This window comes from Apteryx mantelli, chromosome Z (genome assembly GCF_036417845.1).
Source record: "Apteryx mantelli isolate bAptMan1 chromosome Z, bAptMan1.hap1, whole genome shotgun sequence".
In the NCBI taxonomy this organism is placed as follows: Eukaryota; Metazoa; Chordata; class Aves; order Apterygiformes; family Apterygidae; genus Apteryx; species Apteryx mantelli.
In genome coordinates, this window is record NC_090020.1 from 25,317,437 (window position 1) to 25,334,465 (window position 17,029).

At 40.6% G+C, this 17,029-nt stretch overlaps 1 protein-coding gene across 2 annotated transcripts in view; it reads right to left on the reverse strand.

Annotated features, from left to right (window-relative positions):
* MTAP (methylthioadenosine phosphorylase) overlaps positions 1-15,365 on the reverse strand; it is a 34,161-nt gene extending 18,796 nt beyond the window's left edge. The window contains exons 1-4 of one of the 2 annotated variants that reach the window (XM_067315957.1): positions 15,294-15,365; positions 9,660-9,746; positions 4,787-4,845; positions 264-431 (exon numbers count right to left, since the gene is read on the reverse strand). In XM_067315957.1, coding sequence (XP_067172058.1) covers positions 264-431; positions 4,787-4,845; positions 9,660-9,746; positions 15,294-15,320 — 341 coding nt within the window. In that variant the 5' untranslated portion in view covers positions 15,321-15,365. Of the gene's footprint in view, positions 1-263; positions 432-4,786; positions 4,846-9,659; positions 9,747-10,730; positions 10,869-15,293 lie in introns of those variants that run through there. The other variant, XM_067315958.1, reaches the window with a different exon arrangement.
* Positions 15,366-17,029: the final 1,664 nt, after the last annotated feature.

The window sequence follows — 17,029 nt, forward strand, 5'->3', positions numbered from 1 at the left end:
TATTTCACTTCATTTCAGCCCGTTCTTCAAAGCCTGATATTTTCTGTGTATCTGTTAGAGCTGCACTACTTATTATCTCATTCATGATTCCTATCACATCTTCGCATAGGAATATAATTTTTTTTTGCCATAAGAACTGAGGTTATCGCTTCATTCCACAAAAATTGAGATTGACATTAATTATTACTGCATGGTTTAATCCCCTCTCTTTCCCTCTTTTCTCCCCAAAGAACAGAGGAAGAGAACAGATGTTGCTCACCCACCTGTCAATGAATTGGTCAATCATGATGAGATCTCCAGGTTGTATTTCTTCTCGTAATGAACCACAGGCAGTAGTTACTAAAACATGTGAACAATTCTCTTGTTTTAGTGCCCAGATATTGGCACGGTAATTGACATTTGATGGCATAATTGTATGATGCCTTCCATGCCTGCAAAGATAAAGGTGAAAAGAGAGTAAAATAAATGAGACTGAAATTGCCTTCCCTCTCCCAAATAAACAGAATGCCAGGAAATGTAATTTCCCTAACCACACTGGAAATGGAACTTCAGCAACTTACAGTTAGCCTGTTTTCCTGACTATATTATGGGTCTCTCAATATTTCATTTATATTTATAGGCATGAATTTCTGAAGAAGTACTTTGTGATTCTCGTTTTAAAGGCAAATTCAAGGATTCAAAATTCAAGGTTGTAATGAAAAAAAATCTTGAAAACACAACACAAATACACTTCAGCATCTTAAGAGTATAAAATGCATTTTTCTGTAAATTTTTGAGCCAGTTTCATAGATTCTGAAAACCCAGGCTTGGTGATACTAAATCTTCTACATACTACAACAGATTTATAGGATATATAATCAGCTCTCTAGATTTTCTGCTCAAAAGTGCTGTTTCCATCCTTCCACCCAGGAAAGACTGGCACAACATGAGAAATAAAAAACAGGAAAAGCCCACTCTTTCAACCTATATCCCCTTTCCAAAGAAAACAATAGGACTGCCAGATTTTTTTCTTAAAATGATCTGACACAGCTTTCATAAATTAGAATGACTGTGCATTACTGTAGTATTCTTATTTTTTAACTAGCACAGAACATATTCAATCTTATAAGCACATTCAATTTATCTGTCATCACTGCTGTATCAGATGGTGAACTGAAACTCAAGTAGTATTCTTTCCACTTTTTCCATCTCTAGTATTGTAAAGATGAAGTAAAAAATACCCAGATTTCAAAAACAAAATAGGAATCAGCAGTATTCAGTGAAATGGCTTGTTAAAAATCAGTCTCTCCTCTCCAGTGCCTACAGCACTTAGTGGAAACAAAAGCATTCAAACTTCTCCTCCTGATCTTGTCGTCTTCCTCTAACCAGAAATGTCAGAACACTCTGCAGCCTCTCTTATCCCTTCTATTCTCTCAGACCAAGAGAGAAATCATTTTGCCCCCTCTGCTGGAAATTAATAGGATATCGTCTTTGACAGTATTCAAATACATTGGATCAGAAGGATACAGAACAGCCCCGCCCATATTAGCTATAGCAATGGTTGAATACAAAAGAGTTAAGATTTTCTATCTGCTGTCAAACACAAAAAGAACTAGTGGTATTCCCAACTACAATTTAAGTCTAGGTATTCTCTTCTCACACATCTAGGGCAATTTGTTCTGCACTGACAAAGATACAGAAGGAAGCATGATCAGACACACCCAAGTTTCATTCTTATGTATATGTTGCACAAGTTTGTCTTCAGACCATCTGATCTAAAAATGCTGACAGAGGCCCTCTGCAAAAACTTCTGTATGAGTTGCCAGAGTTGAACACTGGGTCTCTTTCTCTCCTAGAGGAGAAAATTCCCAGAAGAATTTTCTTACTGGGAGTCTTGGAAGAGAGAGAATGCAGAACAGATGTCAGAGGTGATGACTGTGGAGGAAGACAGTTACAGGAGTGGAGGTGACAGGCAAGCTCAAGTTTTCCCGGACTACTAAGACAGATGATTTGACAGCATCCCCTTCTATCTTTTTGTCACTTAGGAAAAAAAGGTAAGTCCCTCCAACACAGTTCCACATAGATAATCTTTCCCACCATCCTAAAGGAACAAACAGCTGTACTAAACTTATGCCACAACATCCCCTAACTGCAACACAGCCTGGAAAGAAGACAGAGAGGTAGGGAACTGTGAGGACAACCTCAACATCCACTCTATCTACGACCCAGCAGCAGTGCTACATCTACACTTGAGGACTACACTCTTGTACACACTTAGTACTGGAAGGGATACAGGGAAAGAGGGCATAAATTGAAAGACCATTAGTAAGCAGATAAGCTGCTGGACTACAGATTGCAGGGAGATCCATCCATAAACTCAAGCAGATGTGTTGACAGCTTCAGAACCAGTCAGCAACCACAAAGAAACTGCCTTCTGAAGCTGTCAAGGAGGATGAGCAAGAAGACTGGCACTGATGCCTCTCTGAGTGACAAGATAGCATGCAACAACTTACTTCTGTTTGTTGAATGGAATAACTTACAGTTTCTAAGGGTGGTATACAAACTATTCCACTGTAGCAAGCAAGCAAGCAGTGTTTAAATGGCTCTACACCATCACAAGCACACTACCTGCTAAGGCAACAGAGTTGCCAACATTATCAATGACTGCCATAAGCAAACCAAGTTTGGAGGAACCCAACTGTAAGGTAGAGCAGCACAATACACCCTACACCCCAGGTATCTAAGCCAGCATAACCTCTCAGGCTCTTACAGTGAAGTTATTAGACACTACAGACAAACGAAACTTTCAAAATGGCTGCAATAACTACACAGTGATAAAGGAGCATGTGTACTAATGAAAATGCTGAGGGGAAGGGCAATTCACAAACATATAATAAGTAAACACATTTGAAAATTATTCCCTAACTTGCGAGAGGAAAGGAGGAACTGCATATCCTAATTAGTTCTTTTACAGAGAGAAAAGGGTTTAAAGAACTTGATTGGTGTGACTAAGAACTGTCAGTCAGGATTCGCACGCTATCATCAGCATTTCTGATAAGCTAGCAAGTGTGCACATTTGTTTCATTTTGTAGTTGGTGTTCTAGAATACCCATGACTTTCTTAAAATCTGATGTTCATGTGCAATGCTGCTGTTTTCCCAACAGACAAAGTAAAGTTGCAGGAACTTAAGTCCCAAAACTCAGCTCACAGGGGTCATCCGTGAACAGTCATAAATCCCAATGAAGAAGTAACCCACAGACAAGCGTACTGTAATCCACAGCCTAGTTTGATACAAGACAGCTATGTAACCTTGGCTCAGCATTTCATTTGAGAAAATGAAAAAACGTTGTCCAGATGTAAGAAAATACATGAGCAAAATACATGCAAGATAAAAAAAAGTAAAACCACAGGCAGAATAGTAGTTGTTGAGGTGGTAACAGTCAGCAGTTTAAGGGAAAAGTACTGGCATGAAAAGTAACAGAGTCCTTAGTGCACCAACAGCTGTTAATTGCCCTGACCAGCCTCACCTTGGGCCTGCAGGCATGCACCAAAGCGCCTGTGAGCCCAGGTGCTCCCTTTAAGCTCAGGCCAGGGCCTTCAGTCCCTCCCCCAGCTACACTGCAGGTGTACTTATCTCCAGCCCTGTTCCTGGATGGCCTTCAGAATTGTGCCTGGGGTCTCATCTCCAGCCCTGACTCCAGTCCTGTCTCCTGAAAGGACTGTGGACTCACATTGTAGCCTTGTCTCTGGCCCTGTCTTCTACTGTTCCTGCCTGGACTCTCTGCATGGACCCTGGACCCGACTGTCATCATCTCAGCTTGTCTGGAATTGTCAATGCCCCTGTCACCATCACCTATCTGGATAGCCCATAATATCCAGATGCTGTGAGCTGTACCCAGGCTGGTGAGGGCACTGTCTGAGCTATGGTCACCTTCAGCTCCTAGCTCATCCTCCATACTTGAGCAGCCCTGCTCTTGCTGTCCCCACACAAAAGGTTATAAAACCCTATGAAAAAAGCAGATAATCATAAGGTGGCAACTATAAAATATCAATAATCAGCCTGTTCAAGGCTGCTGCAGAGGCTGATCCTTCCCCATCTGGCTGATGATTGCCTGACCTAATGACTGCCTAATCACTCATGAAGCATCTTTTCAGATGTGGTGAGTATTCTTGTGTTTAATCTAGTAGCACATTAGTCCTAGATATCTACTGTTACATTAGCCAATATGAAATTTCTGTGCACTCTTCTGCAGACCCTGCTTGCAGATCTCTTTTGCATACAGTAAGAAATATCTGAACACAGATGACCCAGTGGGACAATTACATGGGATGCAGTCTTCTAAGCAATGATGGTAGCAGCTACAGCCTTGAATAATCAAACAGGATGATTTGAAAAAGGCTACACTGGTGTCGTATATACAGTTAATCTGAAAACAGGCAATTTTCCAGTTTCACAAAGGAAATTTGCCAGTAAAGGGTGCAGCCAAATTACCATGGTTATCAGGTACCACCTACCTACCACCAAAACAGGCAATCTTGTGGGTTACCATTCTCATTATGGCAGCATCCTCCACTGCATTTTTCCTTCCCAAACCTAGATGGTATTGTTAATACTCTCAGTCCCTGGAGTACCAAATTTGTTCACGGAATAGTCCAAACTCCCACTGGGCTTTGTCAGCAACCACACAGAGCAAGATGCAGTCAGAGTGAAAAATTAATTCACTTAGTGTAAAAAGAAAAAGCTTCTGAGAAAACCACTTTTTTCAAGACACAATTAATATAAAAAACCCTTAAAATACTCATTTACCTTGCCAACAGCACGCAGTCCACATTTTTGATCTTTCCCAATATCAAAGCATCTGATGGCTGCAAAACAAGCAAACAAGAATGTGTTATAGCCTGCCAGTCACACTGGAAACCGTAATGACTACTTAAAAATACACAGAATACAATGAAGAAAATACTGGTTACCACTGTAGTCTCAACATTTTATTTAACTCAGAAGAAACCTGTGATGTGATGTGGCAGATCAGTAAAACAATCTGGAACTGGAAGATCACTGACTTGACTCAAGAATGATGATCACAACTTTACTGTGTTCATAGTAGCTCTAAAACTGCAAACCTCAACTTAAAAATAGTATTTCCAACAGTGGTACATGAACGTGAAAACAGAAACATGCACACGTTGCCTTTAAATGAATTAGCACATCTCATTCTCTCCAGTTAACTTTAGTTGTTTCTTGCAAAATAGGTGTCATTCCCTACTGAAAGCCCTCCACAAAAGAAATCAAATCTGTCTATTCCCTTAGCACTCCCCATCCACTTCCACATCCCCTTTCTACCAGAACTACCTAGCTCATACTCATGTTCCAGACTCCCCCCAAACCACCCTTCTGCTCCCCTCACCCCCATACACTTCCTGATAAACTCCCTTTTTGCTGCAGCTGGAAGCCTCACCTTTTGGAAAAAAACTCTGATGTGACAAAGAGCTTCTTGTACACTAACTGCAGAAGCACAGTTGTATTTGGCCAGCCCAGGAACCAAGATGCAGCACGCACGTTCCTCTCACAGCTATACAATGAGAACATTGCATTCCTCCTGCATAACCAACCAGCCTAGAGGCAAAAGCATTTTGTCTTTAGCTGCCCAGTTGGGAGACATGCCCTGCCTTGGAGGATGGATACATGAAGGCCTGCCTGTGGCAATCACCAAGTCATCAACTGCCATGAGAACATATATACTGTTTTGTAGGCTGTATCCTGCTCCTGAGTTATACGCATCACGGACCTGAAATACACAGTGCCTCTAGCTTCTCATCTTCAAAATATTTTGTTAAAAAATGTAAGGCCTCTGTCTAAGAGACGTTGAACTGTGCTGCTGCTGAACAGTGGTGCAGCTGGATGTGTTGCTTCTCCTGCCCAAATCAGAAGGCAAGCATTCCACTACTTATTTCAGTGTAGAAGAAACCTGGTAACAAAGCCTGAAGCCACTTCTGTGCCAGCCACTCCTTCCATACCCTGGGTTGTAAAGCTGAAAAAGCTATTTAACAAAATTGCCATTTATTTTCTGATCACACCAGGTAAATTTGCAAGTGATTGGAAAGACCCACACATTCACATTTAGAAATGTCCTGTTCCTTGCTGCTTGGTATCATTTTATTTGTATTTTACTGCTAACTACAAGATTTTAATTGTTATTTAATTTTGCAGCTGTAATTTTATTAGACACATGAAAATTCGCAGAGATTTGGAATAATTAAAGTGATACTTGAGCCCTACAAAGCTGCATTTTAGAGATCTTAAGCTCTAATAAAAATGGCACTTTCCACCACCCAATATGCAGTTCTTTTTGGTAATTTTTAATGCGGTATGTCTTCCAAGCATCATAATTTCCTGAACCATGTAGGTTTAAATTCTGCTAGACAGATTTCCTACTTTTTTTCATGAAAAAGAGAATGTTCCAGGGAATTTATTTTTAGAACTACATATTCTGATTTTTTGTAAAGTCCCCATTTAATTTTAACTTGTTGACATTTAAATGTTTAATCTATTTACCTTATTTTATGCATACAAATCTGAACCAGATGTGGTTGGAACAATGAACTTTCCACAGACACGGAAAAAGAAAAGGCTTGCTGTCTAGTTACCAAGGTATTTTGCTCTTACAACATTCTGTAACAATGACAGGTCACAATATATATATTTTTTTTTTGGTTTAGGAAGCACAGAAGCAAATTTGCTGTGTTAAGTAAAAAGCACACAACTCAGTTCAGAGCAGAGCATACAAAAATACTTTAAAAAAATAACAGAACTTCAACTGAAACTCTGTACTTCATAGCAAAATGAAAAATAAGATCAGTAAGTTGGCTACTGAATCCTTTGCTATGCAAAGCACATATTCACGTTTATATCAATTTCCCAAAGATGTGAGGAAGAAAGGTGCAATTTAACTGCTACTTGATATTCATTCATATCACAGAACCATACTAAATTTTGGCATACACTGCTGACAAAGCAGAAACATAACAACCTTCAAATCCAAAATGCTTCAAAATCTAGTTCCAGCAGCAGGGTTTCCTTCCCTATCTGCCACTATCCAAATCACTTTGGAAGGTTTCAAGCTGGCCATATATCAGGACTGGTTTCTATCACTATAGAGATTTCTACAGCATGCATTCAGGGCTTCTTCCAGATAATTGCCTGAAGACATTTCTTGCACGTGATGGTGAGAAACATGATGGAGAAAAAGAAAGATTTGGAACAAAGAATGCACTCATAAATGATGAGCTGATAGTTTAATAAAAGAATTTACAAGATAGTGCATCACAGGTCAATAAAACGGAGGAGATAAGGATAAATCAATGTGCGTAAAGTTACAAGGAAGTGAAAGATACAGACATTTCAAACTATTTGTTGATTACTTAACAGTGCTAGTGTATGCTTCAGTTCCACTCGTTCTCCCAAGAAAGTTCCTTCCAGCAACAGTGCTGTACTATTATCACTAGCAATGATGTACTATTATCTCAGTGTAGTTAGAGCTTTGAAATGCCTATAAAATAATAAAATCTTCAAAGTGAACAAACTGAATTTAACAGTATTTTTAAAGCGGGATCTAATAAAAAACCTAATGAAAAGTTCTGAAACATCAGTAACTCGAACACCTATTTTAAAATTATAGTTCACAACTTCCTCCTTCCAAAAAAATCCAAGTCAGATACATATTACTTAGTGTTACAAAATGGAAAAGGAAACAAAGAACCCTGCGCAGTTAACCCTAAATTATGACAATAACAAACAATAAATCCTCTTTGATTGCAACATAAATATGCATGAAATTAAGCACTGTTTATGTAGAGGGTCGGAAAAAAAGTGCCTTGTTTGCTACATACACCTATGACTAAAACAGACATTAAATGGGTCTTGCTAGAATTTTCTAGAACATGAAGATTTTTTCTGATTTGGGGAAAGGAGTTTCAGAACCAAGTTCTGTTCACCAGAAAGTAAAATAATCTAATCAAAATTATGTTCTGAACAAAGTAAGTTTTATTAGTAGCTTCAATATTCCATGATGAAAATAAATGCTGTTGCAAGCAACTTCCCTCTCCTGCAAGAGAAACAGTATTTTCCATTTCTGGAAACTGAATGCCAAAAGGGCACCACCTACTGCATGGGGCCACCAAATTCTGTTGCATGCAAGTGCTGCAACAGAACAAAATGCCAAATGCTTCCCTGAACTCTAATCTGAACAGACCTTTGTGAGAGAGGAGAAGAGTGTTTCATCCTCCTTTATATAATTCCTCAGTTCATATCTGCTACAAGTGCAGTGGTATTTTTGCTTTGTGAGCAGTCTCCAGAAACAGCTATCTTATGACCACCGCTGAGTCTCAAAAAACAGATAACACAATGGCAACCAGTTTGGTTTGACTAGTGGATTCTACTTCAGATCAATACTGGTTACCATTTGGAGATCATGGTATAGAAAATAGAGAAGGAAAGTTCCCTTGATACTCTCTTGCAGTATGCTAGCAGTTTTTGCAGGATAGTGGAAATATACTTTCCAAAAGTATACTTTGGATACCAATATATATTTTGAATATATTCAAATATACTTTTCTGATTACATTTTCTCCTCTGTTAGTGTTTATCTCCTTCCTCTTCTTGAACTGTATATACACCAACTCCAATTGCTCCTTACACTCCTGTTTGTCCTGTAAACCATTTTGAATGCAGGCACCAGTTCAGATCTTGAATCACACACCACAGAGCTGAGCTTTCTGGCAAGCTTCTTGCCATAAAATGACTTTCACTGCCACATGCAAGATGTTTCATTGTATGTACACTAGCTTATACTGGTAGTTTTCCTAACACATAACTCAGATGGTAATTCTAAAGCACTCAGCCTCTTCTGGTTTTATGATATTACAGAATACTTAAGATCCAGTTCTGCTATAAATATCCTGTGTTAACTAGAACCTCTCTCTGCCTTGGTTTCCTACCTACAGAACTCTCTTTCATCCTTTGTCTTGCCTGTTCCTACTGCAAGCTCTCTGGGGCAGTTGTTGTTTCTCACTACACACTAGGCACAGTGTATAGAGCACAGATATCTAGCCTCCACTCCCTTTTGCTAAGGAAAAATGCTGAAGTAATGTGAAGGAGAGATGATCAAGAATATCCGCGCCACATAAACAGCCACAGGGCTTCATCTTCAAATCAATTTCAAATGATGCGCTTATAGGCATGACTGTAAGGAGAACACTGGTATGTAAAGTGATAATTCAGAGACTGCAGCAAAAATAGGGCCCATATATGTCAAAGGAGAGTTTTCTGTCGTTTAGAAAGTCTCCCAGAACTGTTTTGACATACACTGCAGGCCACAGAGTAGCACAAATTTGAAAGAGAGACTTTATCCCATCTTAGACTGCAAATTCAGTATTGAATTTGCAAATTCATCCAATGCACGAAGAAGGAGAGCTATATTCTCTTTGCCACTTGTAAGACCTTGTTTCCACAAATTAAGAATCAGAAAATGCATAGCAATGAAACGGAAATACAGTCTTGTGACTGTACCTCCTTTATGTGTCCATTTAACACAGAAGCCTAGTCTGAAAATTCTTGAAGCACAAAAATGTCTTTAACAACATTAAAAAGTTTTAGTAATAAAAAAATAGGTTATACAGACCTTGCCATAAGGAGTATCAACATATTTTTCTGTTCTTCCTTCTAAAATATCTGGATCATCCAGGCCAGTTCCACCAATAATTCCAATCTTAAACAAAAAAGTATGTATTAGATTTCTTGAGATTACAATCCACTTAGCATAACTGAAAAACTAACTAGGCAGTAACAACATAAAATTTCTGCTTGAGATGCATCTAGACTATGGATCAACCTAACATCTATTATATCCCCAGGACAGTTTCCCAGAAAGGAAAGTTACAACAAGTGATTTTCAACAATCATATTTAATTTAACTTTTCACTTTTGCACTATCACTATGATTCTCCTCTGTAAACATAACAAATTAAAAAAGATATGGAAAAAGTACAAAGATATGCCAATTCATCATTTAACCCCAATACAAAAATAATGAGTACTATTCGGGAATGCACCTCTAACTAGTGAGAAATATTTGCACAAGTTTCTGAAAAGGGGGACAGTTCAGTAGCAACTTTGCAAGTGCAAGTCAAAGGAATCTGCTGAGAACTACAAGCAATGTAAGGACTGCTAGCTTTCTTTGCAGTTTTGCAGTTAGATCCTCTGGTATATAAGAAGGTACAAGTGCGTTGCCTGCAGTAGGGTCACTAATTTTCTCCTATGTAGATCTGCTGATGTTGGATTTTGTTCAACACACAAGCTAAGTAGGAACATTAATGGATTCTTGCTTCACCTACTTTTTAGGAAGCCTTTTCAGGTAGCTACTTCTCTTTCAAATTTTTATGAAACTGACCAACAGTTTCAAAGCACAATAAAAAGGAAAAGCAGAGGGCCAAGCAAAGAGCCAGTTTAATCACTTATATCTTATTTCCTTAGGAAACCAGGCTAAAAGCCTTACACTGTGCTTTGATACAACTTGCAATGACTAAACATCAAGTGAACCACAAATACCACGTATTTGTCACGCTTTAGTAATTGCTGATTTCTTGTTCTTGCTCATTGCTGACCTGTTTTAGTTCTTTTGCAAAAAAAAAAAAAAAGAAAAAAGAGAAAAAAGATAATTTGAATCATGTATTCTCACTGAATCTAAACTTACTTGTGACTTCATACTCCAGCAAAAGAAAAACACATCTGAGTTTTCTTGCTTCTAGTTCACCATTGGAAAGTATCTTCCTTTTGTCTTTCTAGGGATAATCCCATTTTCAATAAGTCAATACAAAACTTTCTATTGACTTCAGTAAATTTCTAGCTCTTCAGCCTTTCACAACTGCAAGCTTCATAATGGGATTTAAAAATAAAGTCACCATTCATCATACACAGGGAAAATGCTATTGTTTTTTTCAGTGCAACCAGCTGTTGAAAAATTTGTCTCAGTTTTAAATGAAAGAATTTATATTATGGTTGCACTGCCCTATATTAAGGAAAAGCACTGTTTTGGAGCCATTTTGGCATAAAGTACTATTGCATGGTTAAAGATTTTTTTTTACTTACAAAGGTACAAAGTATCGCAAGAAAAAATGAAGTCTTAAATGTATTTCCCCCCCCCCACACACACACAACTGTCTCTTATTCTGGCTCTTTCTTAAGTTTCATGTTCATAAAGACCTCACTGGTTCCATCGTTATATTACAGTCAGCTCATCAAACATTTAGTCTCAACAAGTGGAGACTGTGTGGTCTTCTCTGCACGCCAAATGCTTCTCTACATGAAAACTTTCCACAGCAGATGGTGCAAACGCTGATACACTGAAGTAGTTGTAACAGATATCCTGTTTCCTTTTGCTGCCCCACTGTGGAGCATGAAGAGTACTGCAAAGGAAAACACCAGCAAAATTCCATAAACCCGACCCTGAATGTATTCAAGCATTAGGGATCATTTTTTGCAGTAGTACTGATGGGTTTGCCCTGGTGCTCCTCGTGTTGCTTATTTATCAGAAATATTCATAGACTGTTCACAAAAATCCTGAAGACTATGTAAATTTTAGGATGAACAATGATTTGTCCTAAAAATTGTACCAAATGTGTGCAATGGATATGTTACTATTTTTTCTCATTTCAAAGTTGCAGTCATCCACATACAGAAAAGAAAAACTAACAGCTAAGCCAGAGGAGCTAAATATTAAAAGCAACAATAAAAAATATGATAAATATCAAAAGCAACAAAACTGTTCTGAACATTGCTCACATGTGTTTAGTAAACACTGAGGACTATGACATCAACAGAACTTAGGACCAAAAGTGTGAGAAGTTTCTTTTTTCTAATTCTGAAAAAGAAAAAAAATGGTTCCTTCAGTAACTGAACTGGCTTTACTTTGGTATGATGCTTGCTTGCTTTATCAGTGCTCCATGATTTAAGACTGAGAATATTCAGAAGGGAATACTTGTATGTCTAATTCTTATGCATGGCAAAGCATGGAAACATGAGCTACAGCTACATGACCAAAAGGTTAATTTGAAACTGAAATGCTACATCTTTAAAAGCACACAAATCAAGCACTCTTACATCATATTCAACAATCCTGGTTTATTTAAAGATTTACCCAACAACATGCTTCATATTAAAGCTTGCCATTATTAATGAGTCATGCTGACAATTCATACCAAATCTTCCAACAGAATCTCATCCTTGCTGTGAAGGGTCCCCTCACAAGTTGCCAAGATTGCAATACTTGTTTAAAAACACAAACCCTGATCATGAGAAGACTTATATGTTTATTTTTAAAGTACACCATATTTTCATAAGCTTGTAAGTTGTGCTCCTGCCAGGCAGTGGCTTTTACCTTCTTCAAAATTATCATAATGCATGCACATACAAAACTGAAACAGTATGCATATATTCACTTTCTCATCCAATAATAATTTTTAACAGAAGAAGTCATGGTGTTAATGAATTAAAATTACCTATTCTACAACGTTTTTATTCAATTAGAAAACATCTATTTATTCCCCAAATTAATTCAAACATACATTTGGCAGCTACAATTGTTTGTTTCAAATTCTTAAGGAGGTCTGGGGTACAAGTTAAGAGGCTATCCTAACTTGCAGTCACTCCTGTTACTCTGAGTGCTCAGAGACATATACATGAAAGCCAATCAGCAGAGATCTCTGTTGTTAGTCTGCTTTCAACTGCACAGTAAATGCATAAAACTGTAAACGAGCTATCTCAAACACTGCAAGCAGCTTTGTCACATCAGAACAGCGCTCTAATGTATCTGCCTTTTAATGAGTTAGTTCCTGTACCAGTAAGCATCCAGCCACTGCAGCATAGAGATCAGTGCAGTCTGTTGAGGTGGGGTTCACATTAACTCTTGGGTTACCTATACTTCTGCTGCTATACTGCCAACAGCACCCCTGTTGCATTATGCAATTCTAGTGCAGGCTTTTATGCTAATAGTCTTGCTGTCCGAAATGCCAGCAAAGGGCTTGCAAAGTATTCACAACTCCCAGGATAGAGAACCCACAACACAGGAATAAGAGCTACACTCCAATTGCTAGAAGAGCAACTGAATTTGCTTTTTCTTTCTTCCTCCCTGCAAAACACCTCACCAGCAGCCTGGTCAGCCTTCAGGCCACCTTAGGCAACCCTATCAGTACAGAGCAAGTGTTACTGATGGCTACAGAAATGACAGGCTTACTATATTTAACAAGGAAAGAACTACACTGGAAGGAAAGACTGGCAAGCATTGATTCACTCATTAAAGCAGCTGCTTCTCCAAACCTGGAAACCAACCTGGAGATGGCACCTCTAGCCTTGGTACTTACTCTTTTTCTCTGCAAGAGACTCTGATTGTTTTTCCTCCTGTTTACCTGATCCCCAGGAACATCAGCTGAGCCTGGGGGCAGGAGACCTAAAAAATCCGATTCTATAGTAAACTCTGCTTTACAGACCTTCTAGTGAATTATCAAAAGGAAAACAGCTGCTCTAGGGTCAGTGTGGACATATCCTGCCAAGAGAGCTGAGGTCTACTTCCAGAGAGCAGCCCAGGCTTTGAAGGCAAGGAATGGCAGAGAAGTTGACTCAGGGAGAAAAGTCTCACCTTTTCTCAAAAGGCAAAGAAAAATCATGTCTAGGACTGACCTCAAGAAGAGTAAGATGCAAGACTGTATGTTCCATTCCAAAGCATCCTACAAAGGCACATGAAAGATACAACCTGAGCTACAACCTGCATTGATTTTTACAGGTAATCAGGAATTTAGATAAGTGAAGATGGCATACAGTGGAACTAAACATGCAGTCATTCATCACAGTATATTCTATCTTAAACATTGGGATGAAGAGCAACAAATCTAAACCTGTCAGATAATTATCACATCAGTAAGTAGAAAATCCAAAACATTTTTTCTGTAGGAGTCTAAATACTAAACACACTTAAGTTTATGCCTTTCTTTACCTAATATTTGTTGAAGTTCCACAATTAGCTTCAAGTATAAGTGTCACTCATTCGTCATTAAGACACAATTCTCAGTCCACACTTGTCCATTTAAAGGCTGGATTTCTAAACATTTATAAAGGTTAAGCATTGTCACGATCAGCTATGAGTCTTTGTGACAGCTATAAAACAATGAATACATCTATATTCTTCCCTTCTATTTTGGAGATAATAAGAAGAGGGAGAGGATGGCATTAAAAAGGCTTTTACTTAGAAGGGCAAAAAATAGCAAGCCATAAGCAATTTACAGTTAAAAGTTAATAAAATCAGAGTTTCAGCATATTTGGTCTGCTCAGCTGTGACGCACGCCAAGCTCTTTTTAAGTAACTTTTTTAAAGCACAGGATAGACAAGTTTTTGTTGACTTAGAAGAAATAAACTGAGTGCTACTGCAGAAAACTTTGTGTGTGGTCGAGTTCTTTAACTATCAGTTTTCATACCAAAAAAAAAAAGAAAAAAAAAAGTGTGCTGTTCCAGCATAGTCACTCTCCTCCATGTACATTCCAGAAGAGAGGAATTGCGCAGGGAGCTGCTCAAGAAAAGACAGTCCAGTCCACTCCCTCGAAGAAGCCACAGCACGGGAAGGGCCTTCGGGCCAACCCGGAGCAGATGATCTGCACGAGCACCCACACCGCGCCCAGCGCCTCAGATGCCGACAGGCAGATGTGCAGAAACGGCTGAGCACGCAGAAAGCTTCGTAACAGAAACGATCACGGCTGCAAACAAACCTGCTGCGAAGAGAAATCTTGACTTTTTTTTTTGGGGGGGGGGGAGCACAAGGCTGGTGTGAGCGGCGCTCGGCAGCGCTAAGCATGGCGGAAGCGGCAGCGCACGCCGACATGGCGGCGGCGGCCGCCGCCACCTGCGGCACCCGCCGGCGGGCGGGCGACCGGCAAGGGGCGAGGGAAGGCAAGGGAAGGCGCGAGAAGGCGCAGACGGCGCGGGGGCCGGTGCGAAGGGCACGGGCCTGCCGGGAGAGAGCACGGGACGCGGCGCAGGGAGGGCGGCCGCGGAGAGAGGGCAGCGCCTCCGCCCACGCGCTTGGCACGCAGGGCAGCGGCGTGGCCCGCGTCCTCCCGCCCCTCGGCTCGGCTTGGCTCGGCTCCACACGCCCGCGGCCAGCCCCGGGGGAGGCGACAGGCGGGGTGGGGTCGGAGGCGGCGGCGTTGCGCGCCGCCTCCGCCGCTCCTCAGCCCCTTCCCTGGCCGCCAGGACACGGCGCCGCTCTTACCTTCACAGCCGCGGCGGCAGCGGCCATTTTAGCGGAAAGACGGGGGCGGGGGGCAGGGCGGGGCGGCGCCGCTGGCAGCCGCCCAGAGCGCACTGAGGGCCGCCCCCGCGCCCCCCGGCAGCGCCGCGCTGCGCCGCGCCGCAGCCCGTGAGTGAACGCGGGGGCCGCGCTCAGGGGGGCCCGGCGCGCGCGCGCGGCCGTTGGCCGTTGGCCGTTGGCCGTTGGGAGCGCGGCCGTTGGCCGCTGGGCGCGCGGGCGGCGAGCCAGCGCTCGCCGCCAGGTGGCGGCGTGCGAACGCGCAGGGCGGGCAGAGGGGAGCCCAGCGGCGGGGGCGGGCGTCGCTCGGCCGGGTCTCTGCGTCTGTGGCTTCGCTAAGTCACCCGAGGGGCGGCCGGCAGAGAGCCGTCCCCGCGGCCGTGCGGTACCTAAGGCCGCGTCGGGGGCATCGCGGAGGCGTGAGGACGGCGGAGGCCAGGCACAAGTGGCGGGGAAGAAATACAGCGGAGCTGCAGCAGTCCTCAAACCTCACGTAGCGTTAGTTTTTCGTCCTTTACAAACACTGAATTGCGTGGGCTGGATAAGCGTATAGGCGCTTAAAACAAGCGTACAGTAAACATTGCAATTCTTTAGCGGATAATTAGGAAAACAAGATGCAGAGTGATCTCTTGGGGTAATCTCTTTTATTGTGAATTTGCATCAGAACATATAACAAGACTGCTTTTTTTTTTTTTAGGATATCTTCTCTCCAAAAATAGATATTGACACCCAATTGATTTCTGAGTTTTTGTAATTAACAGCATTGTTCTCAGAGTCCTATTCTACGCTCCGAATAACATAATTAGAACCTGTGCAGAATATTTTGAAACATAACTATCATCTATTCCATAAACTGAGAAATTGAACCATATTCTCCGTACAAAGTTTTAACATTTTTAAAAGCTTTCATCTTGAAAGCACTTTTATTGAAGTCAATGAAAATACTGCTATGTTTAAATATTTCTTGAAATCGGGGCCAGCATACCTATCCTGCTTTCTTCTTGATATTTCTTTCATGAAACTCTCAGTGAATCTTCTGTCACTGGATGTACACAGAGCGATCTGCATCTGGTAGGACATAAATACTTTTCTAAGCTATTATACAGTTCCATAGGAGAGTTTTCGACAAATGTCACAGTATAGTAAAATAAAATATTTATCTTCTCAAATGTATCTGCTAAAGATCCTAATCGTTGGCTTTGACTGTTTAAGATCTAAGTTTTAGCTTGTCCGTATTTCAACCGGACCACCTACCATATTCCTGGATACGCTCTTGCCTTCCCCCCGAAGTCCTTCAATTTCACAACAGAGCACGTTACTAAATAACACTGCAGGCTCTGTGGATGATGCTATAGAACAACGACATAAAGCAAAAGTTCTGATTAGTCCTGGCTTGTCTGAAATGTCAAGAAAAAGGGCAAAAAATCGAGCTCTGACCTGGATAAATTCTTAATTTTATATTGCTTGGAACTAAGTTGAAGAACTTTATTTTTAATTGAAAAGAAATTAAAAATATTAAAAATATTTAAAAGCATTTAAAAGTTCATTATGGTTTATATTAAGGGTGGTGTTTCAGTATCCAGAAATGATTCTGAGAACAAAATTGAACATGTTTTTAAAAAAAAGAATTAAATGTTGTATTTTCCTTCTGAAATGCACGCATATACAAAGTGTGTATGTTTAGCTCTTCAAGTTTAGTA